The sequence below is a fragment of the Manis pentadactyla genome, chromosome 4 (genome assembly GCF_030020395.1).
Source record: "Manis pentadactyla isolate mManPen7 chromosome 4, mManPen7.hap1, whole genome shotgun sequence".
NCBI classification, from domain to species: domain Eukaryota; kingdom Metazoa; phylum Chordata; class Mammalia; order Pholidota; family Manidae; genus Manis; species Manis pentadactyla.
The window spans coordinates 71981106-72008006 of record NC_080022.1 but is presented as its reverse complement, the minus strand read 5'-3'; the positions used below and the strand labels follow the sequence as shown (position 1 = coordinate 72008006).

Sequence of the window (26901 nt, the reverse complement as noted above, 5' to 3'; positions counted from 1 at the left end):
ATTGTCAAGAACTCTTTTTATTCACTCCCCTTTTTCATACAGTTATTAAAATATTATTGACTATATTTCCTATGCTGTACTTTTCATCCCCATTACTTATTTTACAACTGGAAGTCTATACCTCTTAATCCCTTTCACCAATTTTGTGCATCAGCCCACCCCAACACCCCCTTTTTTTGTACTGCATCCTCTGCTTTCATTTTCTCTTACTTTTCTGGGACTGTTTACTTAGATTCTTTCTGAAGTGTTCTTCCTTGCAGTGTCTGTTTCCTCCAAACTACTTTATCTGTTGTTTAGGCCTCTTCCTTTTTATGTTATTGGATGTTTGTTGTCCATGATTAAATGTAAAAGAGAAAAAAAAGTAGAAAGAGAGGATGCTCTGGGTGTGTGGCGGGGAGCTTCTGACTTTGTATTTCAGTACAGGGTGATCTGGGTTTATGGTTTGTTGAGAAAAACCCTGATGTTAACATCTTTGGTCAGGCACAAAGTCACTTATTTCCTGTTTTAGGTATAGAACCTAAGCACTTGCTAGAGAATTTATCCTCTCCAGAGAAATGCACTCCAAAGTTCAGCTTAGGTGCGAGAGGAGTGAGCTGCCTTAGAGACTTAGGACTGGAGAAGGATCTAGAGATCTAACTGCTGGTCAGGCAGCCTTCACTTTCATCCCCTTATTTTCAGACGGCCACCCCCACCCCGCATCATTCCCAGCTCCTGAGGCACCTCGAGCAGCCCCGGAGCCCTTGGCGGAATCTCTGCTTTAACTGAGGTTTCTCAGCTTTTGGCTCTGCTGGGGCTGGCGGCCCTTCTCTCACTTGTGCTTTCCAGTGTACAGATTTGGCCCCTGTCGTCGACTTTCCTTGTGCACAGGTTTTTCCTGGCGGTTAAGCATGGGAGGATGCGAATCAGATGAGTGTATTCAAGCCACCATCGTAGCTCAGAACTGGATACAGGTGTCTTAAAAATCTTCTGGCCATTCTAACCATGTTACTCAGCCATCCCTTCCCTGGACCCCCTACAGCTTCAGACCCCGCAGGGACTACATGAACACCCACAGCACAACGCCCGCGAGAGGGGCAGTGCTGAGGCGGACCGGTCCTCACCTGATGCCAGCCGGCCCGCTGGGCGCTTGGGGCACCGAACTCCCGCGGCCCCCGCCCTCCGGCCTCCGCCCCCAGCCCCGCCCACACCCGGCCGGCGCCCTCCCGCCGCAGCACCTGCGCCAGAAGCTCGCTCTGCTCCCGACCAGCAGGCATGGCCGCCCCGCAGCCCGGTCGCCCGGGCCTCCGCGCCCACCCCGCGCTCGGCGCCCTGCGGCTCGCCCTCCTCCTGCTGCTGGCCGTGCCGCTCGCGGCCGGCGACCCCTGCCCGTGCCAGGATGCCGCGCTCTGCCGCCCCATCCAACAGCGCCGGGACTCTGAGGTGAGCGGGTCTGGTCCTCAAGCCCCCAAAAAGTTAGTCAACCGGGCTCTGCAAAGAGGTGGTGGTGTTGAGTTCAGGGTTGTGCCACTCGCTGCGCAACATGCCAGTGAGTCAGAAGACAAGATGTTGCGGCAAATAAAACGACTTTATTAATGGAAGACAGAGATGGAAGACTAATGTCCTAAAGCAGAATGTAAATTTAGGGTTTCTTTCCAGCTTCTTTAATATGAGGGAAGGAGGGAGTAAAGAGGATTAAGGTAGGGAGGTGACAGTAGACTCAAGACATCTGAACAGCATCAGCAAGGAGGGCTGTGAAGCTCCCTGTCCTTGGTTAGTTGCCTCTAGGCATTTCTTTGATGTGGGTCCGGCCATGATGTTCCTGTAAGTACATGACAATCCAGTCATAATTTTTGTACATACTTCTTTATTCCCTTGGGGGAGGCAAATTTCAGGTGAGGGGCTGGTTGCATTAATCTTAAAACGTGAGCATAATTCTTTTTGAGGATTAATAAGCCTATATACACAGCTGAGTGTAAGATTTTTGACCCAAGATTACATCGGCAAAGGAGGCAGATACAATATGGAGACAGATGCCAAGCTTTTTCAATGTGTTACAATTCCCCACTGTCAGTGGTCCATTCCACAATCTTGCAGGATCAGTGACAAAGGGAGGTTGTCGCCTGACTACCTCTGCACAGGGTGGGAGAGGGGTGTCTGTGAAACAAAACCATGTTATTTGATTTCTGAAATCTTTTCTCAATGCCTCATTCAGGCAGAGAGGACTGTGGAATGATTATATGCATCATCTCCTTAATAGTGTCAGTCACGTTTTTAGTATTTTTAGAATCAACTTTGGTTGGACAGAACATAAAGGGTTTGGCCATTATATAAATAAGAGCAGCAAGATCCATCTGAAGTATTCCCCCTAAGACCAAGCAAATCTTTTGGGAATCCACAAGAAGAGCTCTGTAGTTATAAGTACTTACGGATCCCTGGATTTTGTTTTCATAAAGATTGGCAACTTTGAGATTCTGGGCTAGGCTGGCACAGAAACAGTCCTGCCTTTGAAACTTGAAGAAGTTTTACCATCCAGAAGTTAAATTGACAGGGAGCTTTATATTTTATTGACCCAGTCTCAGTCTTGAGAATAGGTCAGTTCAGTGAATTGGTTGTGTCTCACTGCAGGAGGCAGTCTTGCAGGAGGGCTCCCAAAGGGAGACCTGTATTGTGTAACCAATCAGGTAGTACATAAGGGACATTTCTATAGAAACAAAAGAAAAAGAAGACTAATGGTTAGAGTGAATCACAAACCCAGTATCTAGTCCTGACTGCTACCAGTGAGATTTCTAGATGTCAGGCTTAGAGTGTCTTCAAATAGGGTGATGTGGCCCCTGACAGATTTTCCTGGCTTGTAGTTTGGATTCTCTGGTGATCCTTCTGAGTGGCCCATTTGACAATAGGCATCAAGACTGTCTAAATATGGGCTTTTGTAGCAGTTTCTTTGAATTTTATATCAAGTCATCTAGTTTCAGTTCGCTGGGCCTCAGAGCTTCCATTCTCAATGATTCCAAGACAGAATGATGGGAGAAAATTGGAAACATTAGTTTGGAGAGTTACAGTCTGATATCTGAGGAAACCAGAAGAATTTAGTTTAACAACAAATCCTCAAAGACAATCAGAACAAGAATTTAATATCCATAAAGGTCTGTTATTGAAACAATTTTTTTCTCTCTGAATCATCCTCATTTTTATCGAAGATAACCATTTGTTTGCAAATTATGTCCAACAAAAATTTGGCCTGATTATTTTCGTAAGTGCCCTAAGAATAGTTATTGTCTTTTAAATTTGCTCTGCTGGAACTTTTCATAAGGAATCTCAGATAGAATTTTCAAAGGCCTCATAAGGCCACGGAAGCCAAACCAAGGACTTGCCATCAGGCTTTGCCTGCAATACTTACAGATTTAGGCAAATTCCACTCTTCTTGAGGTCCCCCAAATATCTTGATATTAGTATATTAATACCCTAAATATTCCTTAGCTTTCCAGGAAGTGAACTTCCTTCCTTACCTGGTAAGGCTACTGGGAACCCAATAAGCAAAGTACCAGGCTGATTTTCCAAGGGTTTCTGTTGGCTTCATAATGTCAACTTTAATTCCTTAAAGCTGTCTGGACATATCTGAGTCTATGTATATTGCTCTCAAATATGACCTTTCAGTAAAAGTCTTGGTTATATAACCAATGTTTAAATTATCTCCTGTTAAAAGAAGAATATATATATTTTTAAACTTATGCAAATAACTATATTGCCATTAAAGTAGGAATACTCATGGAGAGTTACTGAATTCTGGGGGGATCAGGAAGAGAGAAAAAGATAAACGTTTCAATTCTGCTTATAATTTTCCCAATTGTTGTAAGTCATAGCTTAAGAGAAAGTTTCCTTAACTTTGGAAAAGAAAAACATTTTTTTAAAAATCAGCAATGTATCAAACAAAAAGTCATAGCAATTAAAAACACTTCCTCAGTTCACTCAGTCTCATGTTACTAATTCTTGTTCTGCTAGGATCCAGTTTTCCACTAGTTTCAGAGATTCTCACCCAGTTCAGTCTTATAATTTTAAGATTATCAGAAAATTGCATTTGTCAGATATCCCTTCCATGGATCTCTCTGAACATGGAGCATTTTTATAGGGACACTTTTGGAAAAGTATCTAAATAAAATAAGAACTGTCAGTAAATGACAAAAGACTTAAAAATGGTCTTGGTTAAAGATCTGGTGAGAGTTCATCATCATGCAATTGACAAGGAAATTTGGTTATTTCTGTAACATATAGCCTTTTAATAACCATATTTACAATTGATAACATACCAAAACATATCAGAGATCTAGGAGTTTCACACAACTTCTAGAACATTTGCATTATTAACAGATTTCTACACAAATATAAAGCTCTGCATCATTTGACACTGTTTCCTATATAGTTTAACATACTAAATAAATAAGAGAAGAAAATCCTCTGACATCTTCCAGGGTCCTTCTGGGAAATCTCAGAGTTAACTAGACATAAAAAGGTATTATGTAGAATCAACTCTGGGAACTGTGTCAAAAATATTGAAATAAGTTTTAAAGTACTTACGTAAACAGATCATTAGGAAACAATACTTAGTTAACTATTTAACCAAATGACAATAAAAGATTTTAAATTCATACACAGAGGGTTACATAGTGAAACTGAGCTTTTTTAATATTGAGAAAATTGTTTTACGTAAGATCACTATTGACATTAAAGCATATTTTTTACACCTTTATAACCAGTTCATTTAAATTTTAGCCAGCTTGATCACATATTAAAATTCCTTTTCCAGAAATCTTTTACAACTTCTTTCATATTCAGATTTATTTCCTAAGTTTTCCTTCTTTAAATAATGAGCTTAATTTTTAGGACAAAATTACTTTCTTTTCAACAAGAATGACTTCCCATTGTTCAGACCCTCCTTTACCAAAAGCATATATGTTACTTCTCTCACGTGCAGAGATGTTTTCCTTATTATTTCTAGTGGCTTTAATTACACTTCTTAGAATTATTAACTTATAGATATCTTAATTTCCAGTGAAACTAAGTTGTAAGCAATTGTGAATTGTAAGCAATTGTTAATCATTCTTTAGATTAGCAAATTTATAAATACATTTCATAATTTCTAGAAATATGTTTCTACATAGTACAATCTTTCAATGAGCACAAAACATATTGACTAACACCCAAATTTTTCTTTAGTTTCTCTGTAATAAGGAAGCCAAAAAAAGTAGATAAGTTTATATTTAGTAATTAATGTTTCATTGTTTTATCTTATTTGGAAATTATCTCGATATTCAACAAATTTAACTTAACTCACTTAGCTTACCGAAATTTTAAGGTTTCAGGTTACCAATTTTAAAGCTATGTTTAGGTACACACCTCACAACACATAATTATTGTTTAAAAGTTCACCTAAAACTTTACATACATTTATTTAATTTACTTATTAATAACTATGTTTTTATTACCTATAAAAAGTTCATGAGACAAAGTTAGCCATTCTCCCAAGCTATTTTTTTTTAACAGTTAATGTAATATCAACTTACATGACTTTAAGTAAACCCAGGCAGCATCAATGTTTTTATTTTAATTCTGATAATTCTAATGACATACTTTAATTAAACCAACTAACTTAAATTAGCTTTAATAGCAAATATTTTCCAAGGTCACATGACCTTCTTTTTATATTTCAGAGAATTTTAGAATCATCAATCCTTACAGGTTCTTGTCTTCAAATTAATTAGATTTTTTAAACACATTAATTTTAGCAATACCATCCATAGGTAAAAATACCACACATTTAAAACACATGGACAAAAATACAGATGCAAACAGAAGATACTTAAGGTTAATATTTGTCCATCACAAGCAAACTGTGGACTAGATTGTCAGGCAAGGGTGTTTCTATAGCCATTTGTATTTTAAAAAGGCCACTTTCTCTATTTTTTTCTTTCAGTCTCAGGTGATGGTGAGGCGTTCTTACATTTCAAGGACATGAGAAGACTAATGACATCAAATCATAGAGAAAGAATGTTTTTTTTCTCTGTATATCAGCTTTTTGTAACAAAACTTTTAATGAAGCTGTTTCTTACATTTTAAAGCCTTTGCTTTTAAGAAGGGCTTTAACCATTTCAGAAGCCTTCTCTGTTTGGGTGGGATGTGCTTCTACCCATCCTGATAAGGTGTTCACTAAGAAGTCAATCAATTATTTTCCCATTGTCAGTTTTACCCAGGGCTCTTGGTGGGGAAATATGAATTGGGTATCTTAAATCCACTGGGGCTTCTGGGCCTCTTCATTCACTATCTGAATATTCCTCCCTTCATTCACCGAATATTTTTCCCTTTCAAAAGGACTTCTGCCTTTTTGGTCGACACTTCTTGCTTCCTCATCTCAAGCATGGGGTGAGAGCTGGTGCCATCAGCAGTGCCAATGGTGGCTCTGGACTGGGAGGAGCCAAAGGAGGGGGCAGCACAGGCCACGGTGCCTCTGGCAAAACTGGGGGCAGATTCAAAGTTTGGGCTGAATTCCCTCCTCTTCATCCCTCATTCTCTCTCCTGCTCAACAGATTTTTTCCTGGTTGCTTCTCAGATTGCACTACAAGGAGGCTACCATCCCTTCTCTGTATCTAGGTGCAGCAGCTTGAATGCCTGCCTGTGTGGGATTTCATCATTGTTCTTTGTTCCTTCACAAAGCAACTCCAGTTGTAATAGAGTAGTTTAGTGAGCATTTTAACAGCCACTGTCCTGATCTCAGTATGCAACTGGGGCTATACAGTGTTACAACAACATACAATCTCTTTTCAATCTCTTTTTCAGTCAAAGGCTTATAACTGTAATCTGACCATATACTCAGAATGCATGGCATGGACTTTCTTTGGGGATAAAGCAGCATTCCCCATTCTTGAAGGTGAAAATACAGAAAAGAGTACAGAGAACATAAAACAAATGCCAACAAACTAAAAACAAATGCAAACAAGTCAGAAACAAATGCAAACGAACTGCTTCACAAATGGGGTTGAAGTCCAAGTGTTTCCCTTTCCAACAGGGTGCCCCAATCAAATGAAAAACAAACTGACTTATTTCCAAGAAAAAAGCTCAGATGGTCCTCCAGTTTGTGTCCAGAGTGTCCAGTTGTGTGCAGGGAAGCCACTTATCCTACTTCAAAGGTCAAGTCTGTGGACAGAGATTGTCAATTCCTTGCTCCAACAGACAGGCACTGGGGCAGTTGGTGCCATTTAGGGGGATTGGAGGGGAAGTTTCTGGAACAAATGGTCCTGGCAGCTGTTTGGGACTTACCTAAAGAATCCCCTACCAGGACTGACTGACCACGAGCAGCAGCTCCTGGCTGGCTTACCATTTTATTATTGAGTTCAAGGTGGTGCTACTCACCGAACAACATGCCAGTAAGTCAAGAGACAAGAAGTTGGGGCAAAGAAAGCGACTTTATTTGGAAGACAGAAAAGATGGCAGACTATGTCCTAAAGCGCCATCTTAACTTAGGGCTGCTTTCCAGCTTCTTTTATATTAGGGAAGAGGACAGTAAAGGGGCTTAAGTCAGGAGGTGACAGTTGACAGACATGAATGTCAGCAAGGGTCTGAGGAGGGAGAGAAACTCCTGTCCTTAGTTAGCTGACTCCAGTCATTTCCTTGACATGGGTCCGGCCATGATGTTCCTATAAGTGCTTGACAATCCAGTCATCATTTTTGTACATACTTCTTTATCCCCTTGGGGGAGGCAAGTTTCAGGTAAGGGGCTGGTTGCAGTAATCTTAAGATGTGAGCATAATTCTTTTTGAAGATGAATAAGCCTATGTACACAGCTGAGTGTAAGATTTTGACCCAAAGATTAAGCCAGCAAACAAAAAGATACAATCTGGAGGCAGAGATGCCACGCTTTTTCACTTGTTAAAGTAGGGGAGCTGAAACAAACCCTGACCCTTGCTGAAGAGTTGTAAACAGAAGGCCTTTCAGCTCACCCATTTCCCTCATTTTATAAATGAGAAAACAGTCCTGGAGGGGTAAAGTAACTCTTCCCAGGTCTCAAAGTCAAGTATTTAAATCCAAATCTGACTCCAAGGCACTCTTTCACTTCCCTGCTGTGGTGGTACTCCAGGCATATGAGGTGGGATAATGAGTTATTTCCTAAGTAGCAAGACCATTTGGTTTCCAAGACAATGAGGTTTTAGTTTGAAAGAATCTTAGCACTCCAACAGTACATGGGAGGCAGAATGTTCCACTTACTTTCACTTTTCTATACCTACCAGCCGTTGAGGCACCTCAAAACCACCAAAGAAGGGCAGTAAAAATAGATCTTTCAGTAAATTTTCCTTCTACTTACCTAACAAGTTATAAGGCCTGTGGCAATTTTGTTAATCAAACACCCTTTCTGAGGCAATATGAAAACAACCTGACTGCTTGTTTGGATGATTGCAAAAATTGGATGACATCAGGCAAGTTGAAAGGCTTAGTTCAAAGAGCAATTCTTTTGTAAAGAGAGGGGGAATTGCCAGTTCTTAATCTAGCAGATTAAATTTGAGGCAGAGGAATAAATTTAAATGCCAATTAAAAACTATATATATATATATATATCTCAACTGAAATCAACATGACTGTTAGATTTAAGAAAGAGTTTATTCATAGTCTTACTGAGGACCATGATCTGAGAGCAGCCCATCACTGTGCTCTGATAAACTTCCCTAAAGCCCCTTAGTTTGGAGACACTTAAATACTTTCTCTACAGCAGGGGATGCATGCAGAAAAGAGGTTACATTTATCAATATGTCAAGCAGTGGGCATAGATACATCTAGTTAGTGTCCTAAAAAATCATGTTATGGACATTCCAACACTGTCTATGCATGTGGGAGGAAGCAAAAATGAGGGTCTCTTTAGGTGGATCCCCTCATCTTCCTTCAGGGATGGAGAGAACATATTTGACATTGTCCTATCCATGATGACCAGAGAATTCCTGACAGACAAATTTCTGGGAGAAGTTGAAACTACAATTGTTAGATATTAAGCCCTGGTTTGGTGACTTGGCCTAGCAGATGTGACTCATGTTGGGCCTGTCTTTCTTTTTTAAGTATTCATTGCTTAGGAAAAAAAATAAAACTGGTTTAAGTGTTTATAGAGAGCCTGCCTAATATTGAAACCTACTATTTGAAAGACTTAATATAGCACCCAATATTTCTTAATAGGTCAGGCAGTATCTGTGTCCATTTGGAAAACCAATTATGCAAAAAAGCAAAATTTTATTCATTTCTATGTTCATGGTAAATGGCCTTTTTCTTCTAATGAACTCTATTTTTCAAACACAAAGACTAGACTACGTTGCCTTTTTCCCTTATATTTTTAATTGGTTCACCCAGCTTTATCTTTAGGATTTCTATTACATCATAAGTTCTCAGCATATTTTTTAACAAATTAAATCTTAATTACCAGGATTAAAATACGGAATAAAGTTTGCAATAGTATATATGTATCAACTGAAATCAACACAGCTGTTAGATTTAACAGTACTATACATCTGAAAACCCTAAAAATAATAGGCCATTCAATTTCACATTGTATAGTTTTTACTCAGTGGACAATTGCTTAGCAGAAAAATAGATTATGCATAATTATGAAAAGCAGAAAAAGACTGGAAAATTAAGCCATGGTTTAACTTTTATAACTAGTGTTCCCCACCACCCCTCTCCCATACATTCTCTCACACAGGCCCAGTGATCATTGATCTCTTTCTCTCTATCTTTTAATGCAAATCTTATTATGTTCCTCCTTTGTTTAAAACACTGCAATGGTTTCCCATTGATCTAAGGATAAAATATGAAATCCTCAGTGGTCTGCAAACCCCTGTTTGATCATGCCACCCCCTAACCTTTATAGATTTATCTGATTCCACATACTTTCAGGATTTCAGTGCTCCAGCCACACTGACCTTATTTTTGTTTCAGAAGGCCTTATAAACTCTGCTGAGAATACTCTTTTTTGTCCATCCATACCCCTCCTTAATCCTGTCTGGTTTGTTGCCCAGATGTCAGTCCTCCCCTAAACTGTGTAGTCCTCAGGGAAATTTTCCTGCCCTATCAGGGTGACAGTACCCCTGTATATGTTGTTAGGAACCCTGCATTCTCACACAGTCCTTAACAATATTGGTATTAAATAATTAATGCACCTGGTCTCTTTAATCTCTGAGTCACTAATGCCTAGCAATAAACCCTCCCTACACTTTGTTGGAATTCAATAAATATTTGCTGATCAGTAAATTAATACCTTATTTGGAATAAAATAAAAATGATCAGTGGGCCATTCATGATTCTAGAATTATTTGTGGGGGAAAAATACTGGAGAAACGTAACATCCACCACCTTTGAATTTAACTTGAGTACTATTCTAAGAAGTTAGGTTCACTAAAAATCATTCACAGTAAATGCAGTACCTATGGCTCCATCTAAAGCAGACAGAAACTTGAGTATTATCAGCTTGCTCTTACCCTATTCATTTAATCAGTCACAAAGGCTTGTTAAATTTTGCCTCTTTAGCATTATTCCAGATATGTTCATTTATCTAAATTATCTCTGCTGCTCCACAGCTTTAGTTGAGGTCGCCATCATCTCTTGCCTGGATTCCTCCAACATTTTCCCTGTTAGTTGTTCTGCCTTCAGTTTTACCTCCATTTTCCACTTCAGCTGAGGGGATTTTTCTGAAATGCATAACCTAAAATATGTTTTAAAACCTATCTTCTCAGAATAAAGATATAATTTCTCAAGAGAGTTTATAAGGCCTTTCATGATTTAACCCTGTCTACCACTCTGTCTTCACTGCTATCTGCCTCCAAATTCTAGGTGTGAGCAATACTCAATATTTAGTTGTACAACCACCATACTCTCTCTGACTCTAGGCCTTGGCACTTGCCACTGTTTCTTCCCTATTTTCCAGGACTGGTTCATTTCCCCTGCCACCAGTTATATTGGGACCCCTATCTTATTCACTGTTGCACTCTCAGTGTCCACCAGTGCCTGGCATATGGTCAGTGTTTAATTAAGGTTATTTTGAGTTGTCTGCATATTATCCCTGATTTAAGTGATGATGCTCATCCCTGTTGTTTTGTCAGGTCTTTGTGTTTCATGTTGGACAGAAAACTTGGAAATCTTATGATTGGTCACTGATTACAACTGTGGCAGTCTTTGGAAACTATGACTCAGAACTTATGTGCTATGCTCATTCACAAGGAGCCAGAGTAGTGCTAACAGGTGAGTTACACGTTTTGCCAGATGTGTCCAGCCAGTTGGTAAGTTTATTGCACTGTTGGCTATCCTGACTTTCTAAAAAAGTTCCTTTTTTTCATGTTTATCTGGTATATTTTGTAGAATCCTAAAATTAATCTTAGATACTGGTTAATTCATTTCACAGATACAGATTTTTTAAACTATTAAGTAAACCACTGTATGGTTTTGAGCAATATGTGATCCTAATTAGCATAATGACCTTTAGTTAGTCATAGTGCACAGTTTCTGCTTCTAATTTGAGAATGATTTTACAAATTATTCATAATGGTTATTTGGGAGATTGATGAATAATGACTTTCTATTATTTTGGTATCTTATTTCTCCATTTGGAAAACTTAAATTGGGGCTTAGCATTCTAAAATAATGAAATGTTTGAAAGATATTTTGATCTCTTTGGAATGGGTTTGTTAAGTGAATTTCATTAAACTGTGAAAAGCATATATGCACAAAAGATGTTTATTTCTTCCACAGGAGATGTATCCTTAAAGGATATCATTGATCCTACTTTCAGAGCATCTTGGATAGCTCAAAAAGTTAAGCTGGCCAAAACACAGTATATGGATGGAATTAATCTAGACATAGAGCAACGTGTTAAGTGTTTTTCACCTGAATATGATGCATTAACTGCTTTAGTCAAAGAAATAACAGAGTCATTCCATCATGAAATTGAGGGATCACAGGTAAAATTCATTATTATTTTTTGGAAACCCCTTATTTTTCCTTAAAAAATTTATTCATGAAGGCATGACTAATAGAATCTTGGTTTTATTGAGGAGGAAAGAATTTCAGCACATATATCCCCCAAAAAATTTCTTGAACTTTTGAGGTTCTTACAGAGATTCTACAGAATTTTAAGGTGCTAAATCTGTTCCCTTTTCATATCAAGATACAACACTGGGATTGCCTAACCTACTTGCCTTGCAGCAGTGTCAGAAACATTAGATAGGCAATGAGATCAGCAAGAATCAGGAACAGCTTAGCTGTCAGGACTGGCTTTAACCAGTGCAGGAAAAAAAACAACCCTTGTCTAAGAGTAGAGGTAGTTCTGGGGAAATGCATCACTTTTTCCATAGACTCTGAATTTCTTGCAAAGCATGCAGCCCAATAAGGCTCAAAGGACTAACTCCATAGAACTTGTCAGAGCTCTGAGAAAAGGTAGTGTGCGTCTCCAATGCCATAATGAGTATGACTAGAGAAGAATATCATAGCTTAAGGCATCCTGCCAGGCAATGTATAGGTGACAAAGAATAATGTGGCCCCAGATCAGTGATTCTCTGATCACATATTAGGATTATCAGGAATCTTTACAAAAGTAAACATACACACACACACACAGACTGGAACTTACTCCCAGAAATTATTATTCAGAAATGTTTTTGGGTGAGCCCAGAGTTCATAGTTTTAAAAAGTTTCAAAGGTGATTATGGTTAGGAACTTCTAATCTAGGAGAATCTGGACCAAATGGAGATATAGGAGGATCCTAGATTCCCTCCTAGCATGGGCACGTGGGATATACAGCTACACACAGAGCAATTTCCTCTGAGAGAAATTCATAAATTAGCTGAGTGACTTCTACACAACAGGTGACTGAGAAAACAACCACACTGAAATAGGTAGGAAAGGCTGAGACACACTCTTGCTATAAACCACTCTCCTGACATAGCACCCTACAATTAAGAGGGAACCTCCAACTCCCAGCTTTTCCCTGAGGAAGGAAGGGTTTGGTTCACATATTAAGTGCCCCTATTTTTAAGGCTCCTACAGGGACAGATCCCCAAAACATCTAGCTTTCAAAGTGAACGTGGCTTGTACCCACAAGTCTCATAGGACTGTAGCAAACAAGAAATAGGTTCTCAACAAGTGCTTGAGCACTCACCACAGCCATTCCCCAGGGCTCAATTCAGATGAAGCAGACAAAAACACCACCTCCCAGTCTATTCCTGGAAGGGATTTAGTGCATACTTCACAAATTGCTGCCTGAGGGTCTGGCTTCTAGTTAGCACACATTTAGGTAGTAATTGCAACATGAGGCAGGAGGTCCCCCACAGCTATACACCAAGGCTCAGTGCAGAAGGAAGAGGCAAAATTGTCCATCTCCCAGTTTCTTCCTGATAGGGTCTGCATACTTTCCCAGCTGCCTGAGGGTGTGTCTTCTAATAAGCCTGTGCTGATTGTGATTCTCCCCTTTGGGACACTGACAGATTGGCACACCCTCATGTACTGGTATCCACTAAGAACAAAGACAGTGGCTTGGACAATCACAAAGGTTTAAGAGCTAACTAGGAGCTCAGGCCAGGCAGAATGACAAGTTTCATCTGCATAAGACTAGCCTGTCAAAACTGAAAGGGGTGGATGTTTCATCTAATGTGAAAAAATCAACACAGAGTCAAGGGAAATGAACGGGAATATTTTCTAAACAAAAGAACAAAATAAAACTTCAGAAAAAGACCTAATGAAATGGAGATAAGTGATTTACTCAATAGAGAGTTCAAATTAACCATCATAAAGATATCACCAAGATCAGGAGAGCATTGTATAAATAAAGTAAGAATTTCAATAGAGAAAAATACCAGAAAGTACCAAAAAGAAGTTATAGAGCTGCAGAATATGACAGCTAAACTGAAAAATTCAAAAGAGACTTTAACAGCAGACTAAATCAGGCAGAAGAGAGGATCAACAAATTTGAAGACAGGGCAGTAGAATTCATCTAATCAGAAGAGCAAAAAGAACAAAGAATGGAAAAGAGCAAAAATAGCTTAAGGAATTAATGAGACACATCAAGTGGTCCAATATATACATTATCAAAGTGCCAGAAGCAGAAAAGAGAGAGAAAGGGGCAGAAAGCTTATTCAAAGAAATAAGGTGAAAACTTCTATAACTTGGGGAAAGAAATAGACACCTAGATTCAGGATGTCCAAAGAGACCCATGCCAAGACATATTATAATTGAACTGTCAAAAGCTAAGGACAAAGAGAGAATCTTAAAGCAGCATGAGAAAAGCAAATTACATAAAAGGGAACCCCCATATCAGTGGCTGTTTAGCAGAAACCTTGAAGGCCAGAGGGAGTTGGATGAGATAATCAAAGTGTTAAAAGAAAAAATGGCCAAGTAAGAATACCCTACCTGGCAAAGTTGTCCTTCATAATTGAAGGAGAAATAAGGAGTCTTTCAAACACACAAAAGCTGAAGTTCATGATCACTAAGCTAGCCCTACTAGAAATGTGAGAGGAACTTCTTCAAACTGAAATGAAAGGACACTAATTAGTAATATGAAAGCATAAAACTCATTGGGAAAGGTAAATTTACAGTTAAACTCAGAATACTGTAATATTGTATTAGTGGTGGATAAATCACTCATACTAGTGTAACAGTTAAAAGATAAAAGTAGTAAAAGTAACTATAACTACAATAATTTTTTAATGGATACACAATTTAAAAAGACATAAATTGTGACATCAAAAAACACAAAGTGTAGGGAGCTAAGGAATACAATTGTAGAGCTTTTGTATGCATTTTGAGTTGTTATTAGTTTAGAATATATGTTCTGTTTTATTTATATTATTTATGTATTGAAGTACAATTGATATATAACATTACATTAGTTACAGGTGTACACAAAATAATTCAATATTTTATATATTGTGAAATGATCATAATAATCTAGTTAATATTTGTCACTATACGTAGTTACAAAATGTTTTTAGTGTAAGCCTCAAGACAACAAAAAGATAGCAAAAGCCTATAGTAAATACACAAAAGAAAAAGAGAAAGGAATCAAGCATGCCACTACAGGAAATCATCAAATCACAAAGGAGAGAGTAAGAGATAAAAGGAAAAAAGGGATTACCAAACAGCTAGAAAACAATAAAATGGTAGTATTAAGTCCAAACCTATCAATAATTATTTTAAATGTAAATGGACTAATTCCTAATCAAAGGACATTCAGTGGCAGAAGGAATTAAAAAATAAGATCCAACTATATGCTGCCTATGAAAGACTCCAGTTTTAAGGACAGAGCAAGTAGGTAAGAAAAGTAATAAAAGGCATCCAAATTGGAAAGGAAGAAGTAAAATTGTTTGCATATGACATGATATATTGAGAAAACTCTACACAACTCTTAGAACTAATAAATTAATTTAGTAAAGTGGCACAATAAAAAATTCATTGAACAAAAATCAGTTGTTTCTATATGCTAACAATGAACTCTCAGAAAGAGAAATTAAAACAGTCCCATTTGCAATAACATCAAAAAGAACAAAATACTTAGGAATAAAATTAACCAAATAGGTGAAAGGTCTGTACACTAAAAACTATAAAACACTGGTAAAAGAAATTGAACAAGACACAAATAAATAGAAAGATATCCCATATTCATGGATTGGAAGAATTAATATTGTTAAAATGTCCATAATAACCAACGGGATCTGCAGATTCAGTGCAATCCCTGTCAAAATTCTAATGGCATTTTTCACAGAAATAGAAAAAATCCTAAAATGTGTATGGAACCATAAAAGATCTTAATAGTCAAAGCAATCTTTAGAAAGAACAAAGCTGGAGGCTTCACTTGCTGATTTCAAGCTATATTACAAAGCTATAATAATCATCATCATACGGTACTGGCATAAAAACAGACCCATAGGTCAACTGAACAAAATAGAGAGTCCAAAAATAAACCTGTGCATTTATAGTCAATTAATTTATGACAAATGAGCCAAGAATATGCAATGGGGAAATGATTGCCTCTTCAAAAGTGGTGCTGGCAAAACTGGATTGCCACATGTAAAAGAATAAAAACGGACCCTTATCTTACACTACAAAATCAACTCAAAATGGATTAAAGACTTAAACACAAGACCTGAAATCATAAACTCTTAGAAGAAAATATAGGGGTAAGTTCCTTAACACTGGCTTGGCAATGATTTTTTGGATCTGACACCAAAAGCAACGGCAACAGAAGTGAAAATAAATAAGTGGTTACATCAAACTAAAAAGGTTCTGCACAGCAATGAAAAACATAAAAATGAAAAGGCAACCTAGTGACTAGGAGAAAATATTTGCAAACACATATCTGATAAGGAGTTAATATCCAAAATATACCAGGAACTCATACAACTCAATAGTAAACAACAACAAAAATTTAAACACGGGCAAAGGACCTGAACAGGCATTTTTCTAAAGAAGACATAAATGGCCAACATTACATGAAAAGGTGCTCAACATCACTAATCACTAGGGAAATGCTAATCAAAACCACAATGAGACATCACCTCACACCTGTTAGAATGTCTATTTAATTTTTTTAAAGTGATAAGGGCACGTGGCCCGCCGCCCGCCGCCCGCCGCCCTGCCGCCCCACGGCACTCGCGCGGAGGCCGAACAGGGCGGCGCGGCGGGGCGGGCAGCTGCCAGAAGATGCGCGATGGCAGCGCCGCCGCCGGCCAGCGCCGCGTGCCGCACCACGGGCTCCACCTGCCTGCGCCCGCTCAGCAAGCTCCTGGGCATCCCGCTGGACCAGTTGCTGGACCAGCTGGAATATTAGCCAGTTGGAATATTAGCCAGTGCTAAAAAAAAAAAAAGGAAATCATGCCATTTGAGACCAGTTGCTGGAAGAATTGGAGAAGTTAGAAAAGAGCAAGATAAATGGTTATAAGGTGGAACAACTGAAGATTGCTAAACAGAAGGAAGTAAGCTTGAGTAGAAGAGCTGTCCAATGACGGGAAAAGCCACAGACGGTGGAGCGGCCATCAGCAAGGACCTTGACATGCTGGCTAGGCAACCACAGAGAAGCGAACCAGGGCTCCTTGGAGAAGTGGCTGATTCTAGGACTGGGGCAGGAAATACACAAGAGGAGCCTGCAGTGTCTCATGGTGCCACCCAGCAAGGAGGTGCAGAAGCAAAAACAAAAACTCATGATGATGAGAGTATATCAAATGGACATAGGAGCCAAATGAAACAGCTTCCAATGGCCAAAGCTGGAACAACTTGAGCAAGAAAATAAAGACATATTAGATCATAGAAGCACAGATTAAAGAGTTATAAATTATAGATCTATAATCTATAGATTATAAAGGTATTAGATCATAAGCCAAAGTATAAGATAAGCATCCATGCAGTCATACTGATATAAATAAGTGAGGGAAAATAGACAGATTTCCCTGTACAAGAATTCTAAATAATTCATGCAGATACTTTTCCCTCAATAAGGGGGAGTGTTCTCACTTAAGTGTGGGCTACTTATCATGACTTCCCTCCAAAAAGGACAGTATGGAAAGGGAAGGGGCGAAAGTAACCTTGGAGTGGAAGAACCTAACAAACGACCTCAGTCGAGTGGTCAAGGGCAACATCAATAGACATAGTTATAGTGCCAGCTTGTTATTCTTAATATGATGTGGCAAAAATAACACTTTGGTTTTGTGATCTCCCTCTCCAAACTCATAACTCTTGTCTAATTATGAGAAAAATATCAGACAAATTCCAACTGAGAGAGTCTAGAAAATATTTGACCAGTACTCCTCAAAACCGTCAAGGTCAAAAACAAGGAAAGCCTGAGACGTGAGAACTAATGTAATGTGGTATCCTGGATGGGATCCTGAACAGAAAAAGGGCATTTGTTAGACACTAAGGGAATCTGAGCAATGTATGGGCTTTAGTTAGTACTGGTGTATCAACATAGGTTCCTTGACTCTGACAATGTACCATAGAATATAAGATGCTAATAATAGGGCAAACTGGTTCTGGGTCATATGGGAACTCTGTACTTAACTATCTTTGTAATTTTTTTCTGCAAATCTAAGTGTTCTAAAAAATAAAATTCATTTAAAAACCAAAAAAAAGTGATAAGGGCTGGTAAAGATGTGGAACTATAAACTGGTACAGCCACTAAGGAAAACAGCTCCTCAAGAAATTAAAAAGAGAACTAATATATGATTCAGCAATTCCACTTCTGGGTAGAAACAAAATCACCATCTTGAAGAGATATTTACTCCCATGTTTATTGCAGCATTATCCACAATATAGCAAAGGTATGGAAACAGCCTAAGGATCCATTGACAGATAAATGGATAAAGAAAATGTGGTGTATATATATATATATATATATATATATATATATATATATATATATACATACATACACACACACACAATGGAATATTAGCCAGTGCTAAAAAAAAAAAAGGAAATCCTGCCATTTGAGACAGTACAGATGACCTACAGAGCATTATGCTCAGAGAAAGGCAGAAACTTCATGGTATCATTTATGTGTGGAATCTTAAAAAAAAAAAACATTGAACTCATAGAAACAGTAGGTGGTTGCCACAGGCTAGGAGGTGGGGGAAATAAAGCTGGCAAAAGAGTATAAACTTTGAGTTATAAGATGCATAAGGTCTGAGGACTTACTGGTGACTACAGTTGATAATACTGTATTGTATAATTGAAATTTGCTAAGAGGGTAGAATTTAAGTGTTATCACACACACATTAAAAAAGTAAATATGTGAGGTAATAGATGAGTTAATTAAGTCAATGATGGGAATCTCTTCACAATATATATGCATATCAAATCATCACATTGTACACATTACAATTTTATTTGTCAATTATTCATCAACAAAGCTGAAAATAAAAAGAACTATTAGGATAGAGAGTGAATTTTTTGAAAGCAGGGATCAGCTCCTTGATGTTTAACACAGTATTAAAAATATTTTGAGTGAATATATGCTACCTGCTTTTCAAAAATTTTAAATCTAGTTAAGTAGGAAATAAACATATATAATAATTATGTATTATATAAGTAATGACTCTAAAACTATATCAGAATCACATAGGAGTGCTTGTTAAAAATATCCCCAGAGATTGATTCAGTAGGTTTGGGATAGAGCTAAGGAACTGTATTTTTACCAAGCCAAGTGTGCTAGGTGAACCTGGTACAGTTGGTCAATATGAATTTGAGAATCACTGGAAAAATAATAAATGATATAAGGATTAGCATCTCTGCCGCTTTCTGTAAGTAGGGAAGGTTTGTCAGTGTGGAATTCAGCTTTTCAGAGGAGTACAGTTTAGATCAAGAATAGCAAATACCTGGTATGTAGGTCACCATACTCCTCTTCTCACAAATCTTTATCTCAGCAACTTTGCCTTCATTTTCTAGATTGCCGTTATTAATAGGTTGAGTTGGTGTGTGGGAAGCAACCTATTGCTTAAGCTATAGTGAAAGGGCAAGGAGGAAGAGTTTGAGCAAAGACTTGTAGTAGGAGTATCTATTTCCATGTTTGTGGGGGAAGTACAACAATTTGGGCTATTATGTCAAATTCATGTTAGGTAAATTAGTGTGAGGAACAGTTGCCATGATAGGACAGATTGTAGAAGACCTAGAATGTCAGACTGAAGAGTCTGCATTTTATTCTGTATGAAATGGGTTACATATACAGGAAGTGTTTGGGGAACATTATTCCTTACTAGTATGTAAAACAGTGTAGAGGAGAAAGGGAAGGCTAGTAAGGACTAACCCAATAATCCGGTAATTTTGGATTTATGGTTTGGATTCAGATGGCATAACCCTAATACTCAGTGAGTATTCAATAAATGTTTATTGAATTGACTAATTAATAGAAAGGCAGTAAAACAATTGTGAGAGGGCACAATTGGTTGTGGAAAATTGGTTATGGGGTGTGAGGGAAGAAGAGTCAGAAAATGGCCCAAAAGATTTTAAACTGGTGATCAGAAAAAAATGACTGAAATACAGTCTGGATGGAGACATGAGTTTTGGTGATTTAAGATTATAGAATCGTGGTCACAGAATTAAAAAGCTAGAAATGCTTTTGAAAAGTTCTTTCTACACACTCGTTTTTACAGGTGGGAGAAGATTCCGATGTTTTAAGTGACATAGACCTAGTTATAACAGAGCCAAGACTAGAACCAGTCATTTGATTTCTTGTCTAATATGCTAATACTGCCTTTTCAAAAACATGAGATTATCTGTGACAGCACATCTAGGTGAATACTTTTAATGCTCAGGAGAAAGGTAAGGACTTACAAAATGGATTTGAAATTTACCTGCTTAGAGGTAATCATTTAGTTTCTCTATTTTTATAATAAAGCTCCCATTTTGTAATAGGAGGCAGTGATAAAATGGGGTCTGATCAGTAAAAAATTTCACTTTATAACCTATTTTGCTGGAGAGCTTTTGAGGAAAACTTGTATTTATAAGGCAAAGCTTCCTTTAGTGTTAATACTTAGAAAATTATAGCAAGAATTTTGAGAAAGTACTAAAAAGAGCTATGTTAGAATAAACAGGAAAAAGTGTAAAAATTTTAACTGAAGTACATCATTTTTTAAAATAATCAGTGTTTATTGAGAGCCTAATTAAGAAAAAAAACAACCTTTAATGAAGCCTTAGAACATCTGCACATATAAATTAAGGCTAATATTTGGTTAAGCAATAAATATTTTAAAGAGACTCATCCTTGTTGAAGACTAGCTCACTATTCAAAATAAAAGATAATTTATCACTCAAGTTTTATTTGAATATTTCCATAAAATAAAACCACTTAAGTGATTTGCTCAATATTTCAAGTTGATTAATTTATACTTGTAGCCATAAAACACCACTATTCTTTAACTGTAATGTTGGACTAAACTTACCATGTAAAGTAATTATAAATCAGGGGCTCAAATTCCCAACACAGACCAGTCAGCTCGTGCCAAAAGGTGACCTATTTAGACAATATTTGAAAAATCATTTGCATTTAAATTGTTTTATTGTGCTTTGCTCTCTAGTTCCTTAGAGGCCTCACCACACCCTACTTTCATTGCACCTGTTTCTTTCAGTCATTTGAGTTGCCAATCTAGCTTCTGAAGACATATGAGTTTAAAACTTCTCTTCTACACAGTGCCCTACTCCTGGTCATTATATATATTCAAATATATGTCCATTATCCAAAAATATGTCTGGGTTGGTCCATGTAGGAAAAATATATATTTCTTAGGACTCTTGTAGTTCTATATATGTCAAACCCTATGTAAGCATTTCTTTTTTCTTGGGTAGCATGAGGCAAGAGAATATATAACCAACAAAAATCTGACCTAATATGCATATTTGATCATGTTACATAAAATGGTATGTGTTTTTCCACAGGTAACTTTTGATGTAGCCTGGTCTCCAAACCACACACGTAGGTGCTATAATTATACTGGAATTGCAGGTGCTTGTGACTTCCTCTTTGTGATGTCTTATGATGTACTAACTGGCGTCTGGTCAGACTGTATTGCATCAGCCAATTCTCCCTATAATAAGATATTAACTGGTAAGAATCTACAAGATCACTTATTAGTAATACTAATTCCATACACTCAAACATTCAGGTATATTTTAGCATTTTTAAGTCATTTGTATACCTTTTCTACTTGGAAAGCTTCCAGGATCTGAAAAGCTGCAACTTACTTAACATTCTAGATAATCTTGGAACATCTCTTAGCAGGCACACATATTTTGTAGCATTAGGCAAGAAAGAGATTTCAGCCAAATTTTGTGGATTTTTCTCTGTTTCTTATAACTATAGATTATCTACTGCAGAGTAAGAAGGGAACATTTTTTATCCCCAGTGGTAATTTATATTTACAGAATATTTATAAAACATGGACCAATTGTGCTTTCTGTAAGAAGTTCTGAGAGTATTGCTGCCAGAAAGCTTAAGACTTATAGAACTGTTTTGAAACTTTAGACTATGGAATGTCAAATGTATCATGTCTGAGCAGTTATAGCAGTTAGCCTGCTTTCTTGAAATGTGTCATTTTTCCTAGAATTAAATTTTGTAAAATTTTTTACTTAACTTGATCTTACTTGTTTTGTTTTCTGTTCTTCAAAAAGAAATGATTTAGAAAGTGATAGAATTTAGAGTTCTTAAAGGATAACTTCTATAAAATAATTTTAGGGAATCAGTATATGAGTATATTGCATAAATATGCCTATTTTTACAAACTTAAGATTCGGAATGGTTGCATAGCTCATATGATGACATTGGTAGACATATTAAGAGAAAAAGTATGCTTTTCCTGTCTCTGTTTGATTAGGATATGATAACTATATCAAGATGGGCATTGACCCTAAGAAACTTGTAATGGGCATTCCCTGGTATGGTTTTGATTTTACTTGCCTGAATCTATCAAAGGTAAGAACAGATCATTTCTATGTGATTTTTTTCTCTTTCTTTTATGTTTTTTAGAGTCTGTTTTGTCTCATACCTATAAAACTTATTTAGTCTATAAACTTCTCTATATAAAAAATACATAAACTTTAGAATTTCTCAAATATAGTCTGAGACTAAGAAGTAGAAAGTTTATTTTTATTTAATCCTATAAAAATTTCTGAATGTTGTATATTTCCATTTAATAATGAAATTTTATTTTGTGTAGTCAGGTCATCTATTTATAGTATATATATATATATATTTTTTTTAATAGTTTCTGACTACACTTTATGATTTGGCTTTAAGATTTACATAACTGGTAATCTATAACATGAAATTTTTGCATTTCTAGGATGATGTTTGTACCCTTGCAAAAATCCCTTTCCGGGGGTCTCCATGTAATGCTACAATGCATCAGGTGACCTATAAAATTATTATGAAGCAAGTAAACAGTTCTATTTCTGGAAACCAGTGGGACAAAGATCAGCAGTCTCCTTATTATAACTATAAAGTAAGACTTTTCACAAGTTATGAATATTTATTCTATTAGTTTTTAAATTGTATGTTTTTACAATGATATATATGATATTAAGAATCCAGTTTTCTTTTAGGGTACAACATACAGACTGCTGTTTACATAAGTAAACTTCTTTGAATCTGTGTAATCAGGGACTTTACTTCCCAGTGAGCAATTCAAGTCATGCTAATTGTGGGACAGCTCTGTATGGGCTGCTTGTCATTTTAGATGATGTAATGAAAACCTGCATATCACAACAGGATTTCCTTAATAGTTGACAATTATGATGACTGTAACTTTTAAAAAGCTTTGAAATAGGTTACTAGCTTTGAAGGCCTCCATTTCAGAGTATCTAAAAGTTCTGTTGATGCTCTTATATAGGGAGGAATGAGGCTGAGTACAGATGTGTCATCATAGACTTTACAATGGAAAATAGTATTTTTTCAAATTCGTTTCACAATTCAAACTATGTGATATTAGGCCAATTTTAAACAATGTTAATAATTAGAGACAGAAAAATGTTACAAACAGAAATTTGAAGAAATAGTAAATGACTAACAATCCTATCAGGTAGTGTTTGATAAATGGGAATTGCCATACAAAAGAGGCAAAAGTTATATTTTTCATAATTAGCTTTAATATAATGAAAACTTTTCATACCTCAAAAATCTAAGTGCAAAACATCTTTGAATTTACTTTGAACTCTATTATTGTCAGGGGAGCTCTAAAACTATATGTCAGTTCATTTCAACAAGAATTTATGTTCCTTATTAATAGTCTGATATCCATTTATAAAAAAATGACTGCAAACATACATATTTAATAAGCTAAAATTGAAATACATGGACATGCTTGTATGTCAATGATATAAAAAGCTTTAGTGTAGAACTCCCTAAATTTTAGAATCTGAAGTATATACCTATTAATTAAACTTGGATATACTGTAATCCTGTCTTTGCCAATAAGTATTTATGGAACCCTGTTTTGGGAATGGTTAATATTATACACATACACATACACACACACACACACACACACACACACACACACACACACACAATGTGCGCCCCCCACAACAAATACACACATATGTCATGGCCAAATATTTTTGGAGACCACTGCATACTGTATATCCCTCTTGGAAATTTATAAAGTACAGCATTATATTAAAAGATTTAAGAAATGCCGTAGCACATAAAGCTGTTTGCTCAACATAGACTGCAGTTTTCCACCACTCTTAGAAACATGCAGGAGGAACAGTGTTTCATAGATATCAATTTGGTAAAGGCTATATATAACTATTCATACATAATTTAGAAATATAGAATATAGAATAGTATTTTGCCCTATGATAGGTACTATGTTTTATAATTCCTGACTTTTTTTTTTTTTTTCCTTAAAGAATAAGACACATTCTTTAAAGTTTAGAATTCGGGAAACATTTTGATAAACCTTGAAGGGCATTCATTTAATGACTCTTTAGACAGTAATCTAATTATAATTATTTTGTTCCTCTTTTTCATTCATTATAAAATTCTGTAGCTACCAAAATCAAGTTTTTATTGTGACTGAAAAGAATGATTTGCTTTCTTATGCTGTCTCAGTAATGGTAACTTCATTTTACTCTTCATATTCTTCAATGTACATATGCCTTAATCATGCTCTTACCAACCTTACAAATCGTAGTTTTTCTTCCTTTGATCTTTCACTATTTTGAGGCATTTGAAATTTCTTAAATGCATCAAAAAGGCTCAGACTACCAGCTAGAATGATGGCAAAATTCAAAGGTTTATGTCTTTGGGTTTGCCATGGAATCTGCAAAAATAAATCTGTGTATTTAGGTACAGGATCTGCAAGTTGCCTTTTAATAGTGAATCACAGCTGTTATTACAGCATTCATTGCTTTTTCTAGCTCTACAGATTTACAGAATGGAGTATGATATTCTTTAAATCTGTGTGTCATTTAAATTACCTACATGCATATGTAGGTATTCTTGTACGTAATGAGTCCACTACACTTTAATATATCATAGCATATTCATTTACCAAGTGACTGTTGTCCCTCAAAATAGTCACTCTAGAAGACTATTTTAATTACAGTGGTGCTACCATAAATAAAAACATTACTAGCATTTACTGAGAATTGCCTTTAAAAAGTTTCCCATATAATCAGTAAATTATTTCAAATCACAGGTTTTACCTCCTATCTTTACCCCTTCCATTACCTTTTTGCTCCTTTGTCCCTTATCCAGTAGTTTCTGTGCCCTCTAAGAAACTGTGTTAGTACTAGATAGAGGCAAGTGATGCAGGGTGGAAGGTGAGCATAAGACCATTTTCTAGTTAATGGTTCTTAATCAGGTGTGTGCATAAGTTATCCATGGAGTCCAGACTGACAGGCTCTTAGAATCAATTTTACAAGACCTAGAAAAGGAAGTATTTTCTTTGTCCTTTGCCATTACCTTTTGATTTGGCTGATTCATCATAAACAAAGTCATCTGTTGAACTCCTAACTAGGCACATTCCCAGGAACTGTAAAAAACACAAAAAAGTATATAAGCCAGCTTTAGAGGATGAAAGCAGTGATCCTCCTAACCTTTGCTGTCTATCAGACTTACTAATGAAACATATGAACACAGACAAACCAATAAATTTATGTCGTAGCACCAGCCCGGGAAGATTTTGATTCGGTGGGTTTCATATGGTGTGGGTCCAGGAATCTATATATTTTTTAAAGCCCCACAAGTGACACAGATGTACATCTTGGTTGATAATCATCAGGTAAGAGCAAGGAAGGAATCTTAGGTCAAGAGAACAACTTTAAATAGAATATTTTAGGAGGTTCACTTGTAAAAGTGCCATGAGCAATGATATCTAAGGAAGTACCACAGAACCATGGAATCACAGAGCTGGAAAATACTGTGCCCCAAATTTTTATTATTTCTTTGTATCCTCTTTGAATCACTGGACTTAAGAAATTTCTTTTCTTCTTATGGTATTATTTTAAAATTCCATTTTAATTTATTCACATAGGATCCTGCTGGCCATTTTCATCAAGTATGGTATGATAATCCTCACAGCATTTCTTTAAAGGCAGCATATGTACAATACCGAGGCTTACGTGGCATTGGCATGTGGCATGCAAACTGTCTTGACTACTCTGGAAATGCTACAGCCAAACAGCAAACTGAAGAAATGTGGAAAGCCTTAAAACCAAAGCTGTGACAGAGATGAACATCTTCTGTCTATTAAGATTTAGAAAAATGACCTGTATAAATAGATCTAGTTTCTTGAAGAGATAAAAAATGTATACATTTTTGTCACATTGGCTATATGTTTTAGTCATTTGTATACTTAAAAACAGATAAAGAATAAAGAAATGCTTTGTTTAAAGTTGAAAAATAATACATATTTATAGTTTCAGGGTGCAGAAACATAAAGATAAGAAACAAGTCAATTTACTATATTAAATATTCCTCTATGTTTAGTACTCTAATTAGGAGCAATTACTTTCAGAATTTCATTATGCTAGTTTTTTCCTTCATTATATTAAAATATAAAATTAATGCTAATTTTTAAAATATATATAATTTTCAGTGGAAGTTCTTTGCTTAGAATAGATTTTTAAAAATCAGTCATTGAGAAGCAGTTACCTCTGTACTTTTTGTTCAATAAATCCAAATTTAAAACCTATAATTTAGTGTCTTCTCTTTAGGTTCATCAAACTGATGCAAACAATTTTTCTGTTTCCTGACTCCTTATAGTATTCATGTTCTTTGAAACACTTGAATTAAACTAACTTTTAAGCCTCCACAGAAAAAAAGGATTAAAATACAAAAAAAAAAGAAGATAACTTGGTTATATTTTGAGTTAGTAGGTTAGAGCTACCTAATATTTTACAACTAAATTATTTTTATGAGGCTAT

At 36.4% G+C, this 26901-nt stretch overlaps 1 protein-coding gene across 1 annotated transcript; it reads left to right on the top strand.

The window, feature by feature from the left end:
• The first annotated feature begins 1207 nt into the window (after nt 1–1207).
• On the top strand, nt 1208–26672 carry CTBS (chitobiase). Its single transcript, XM_036890278.2, has 7 exons — nt 1208–1419; nt 11103–11241; nt 11749–11957; nt 21412–21580; nt 22347–22444; nt 22815–22973; nt 26010–26672. Exons 1-7 carry the CDS (start codon nt 1252–1254, stop codon nt 26199–26201), a joined length of 1134 nt encoding a protein of 377 aa, XP_036746173.2. The 5' UTR covers nt 1208–1251; the 3' UTR covers nt 26202–26672.
• Nucleotides 26673–26901: the final 229 nt, after the last annotated feature.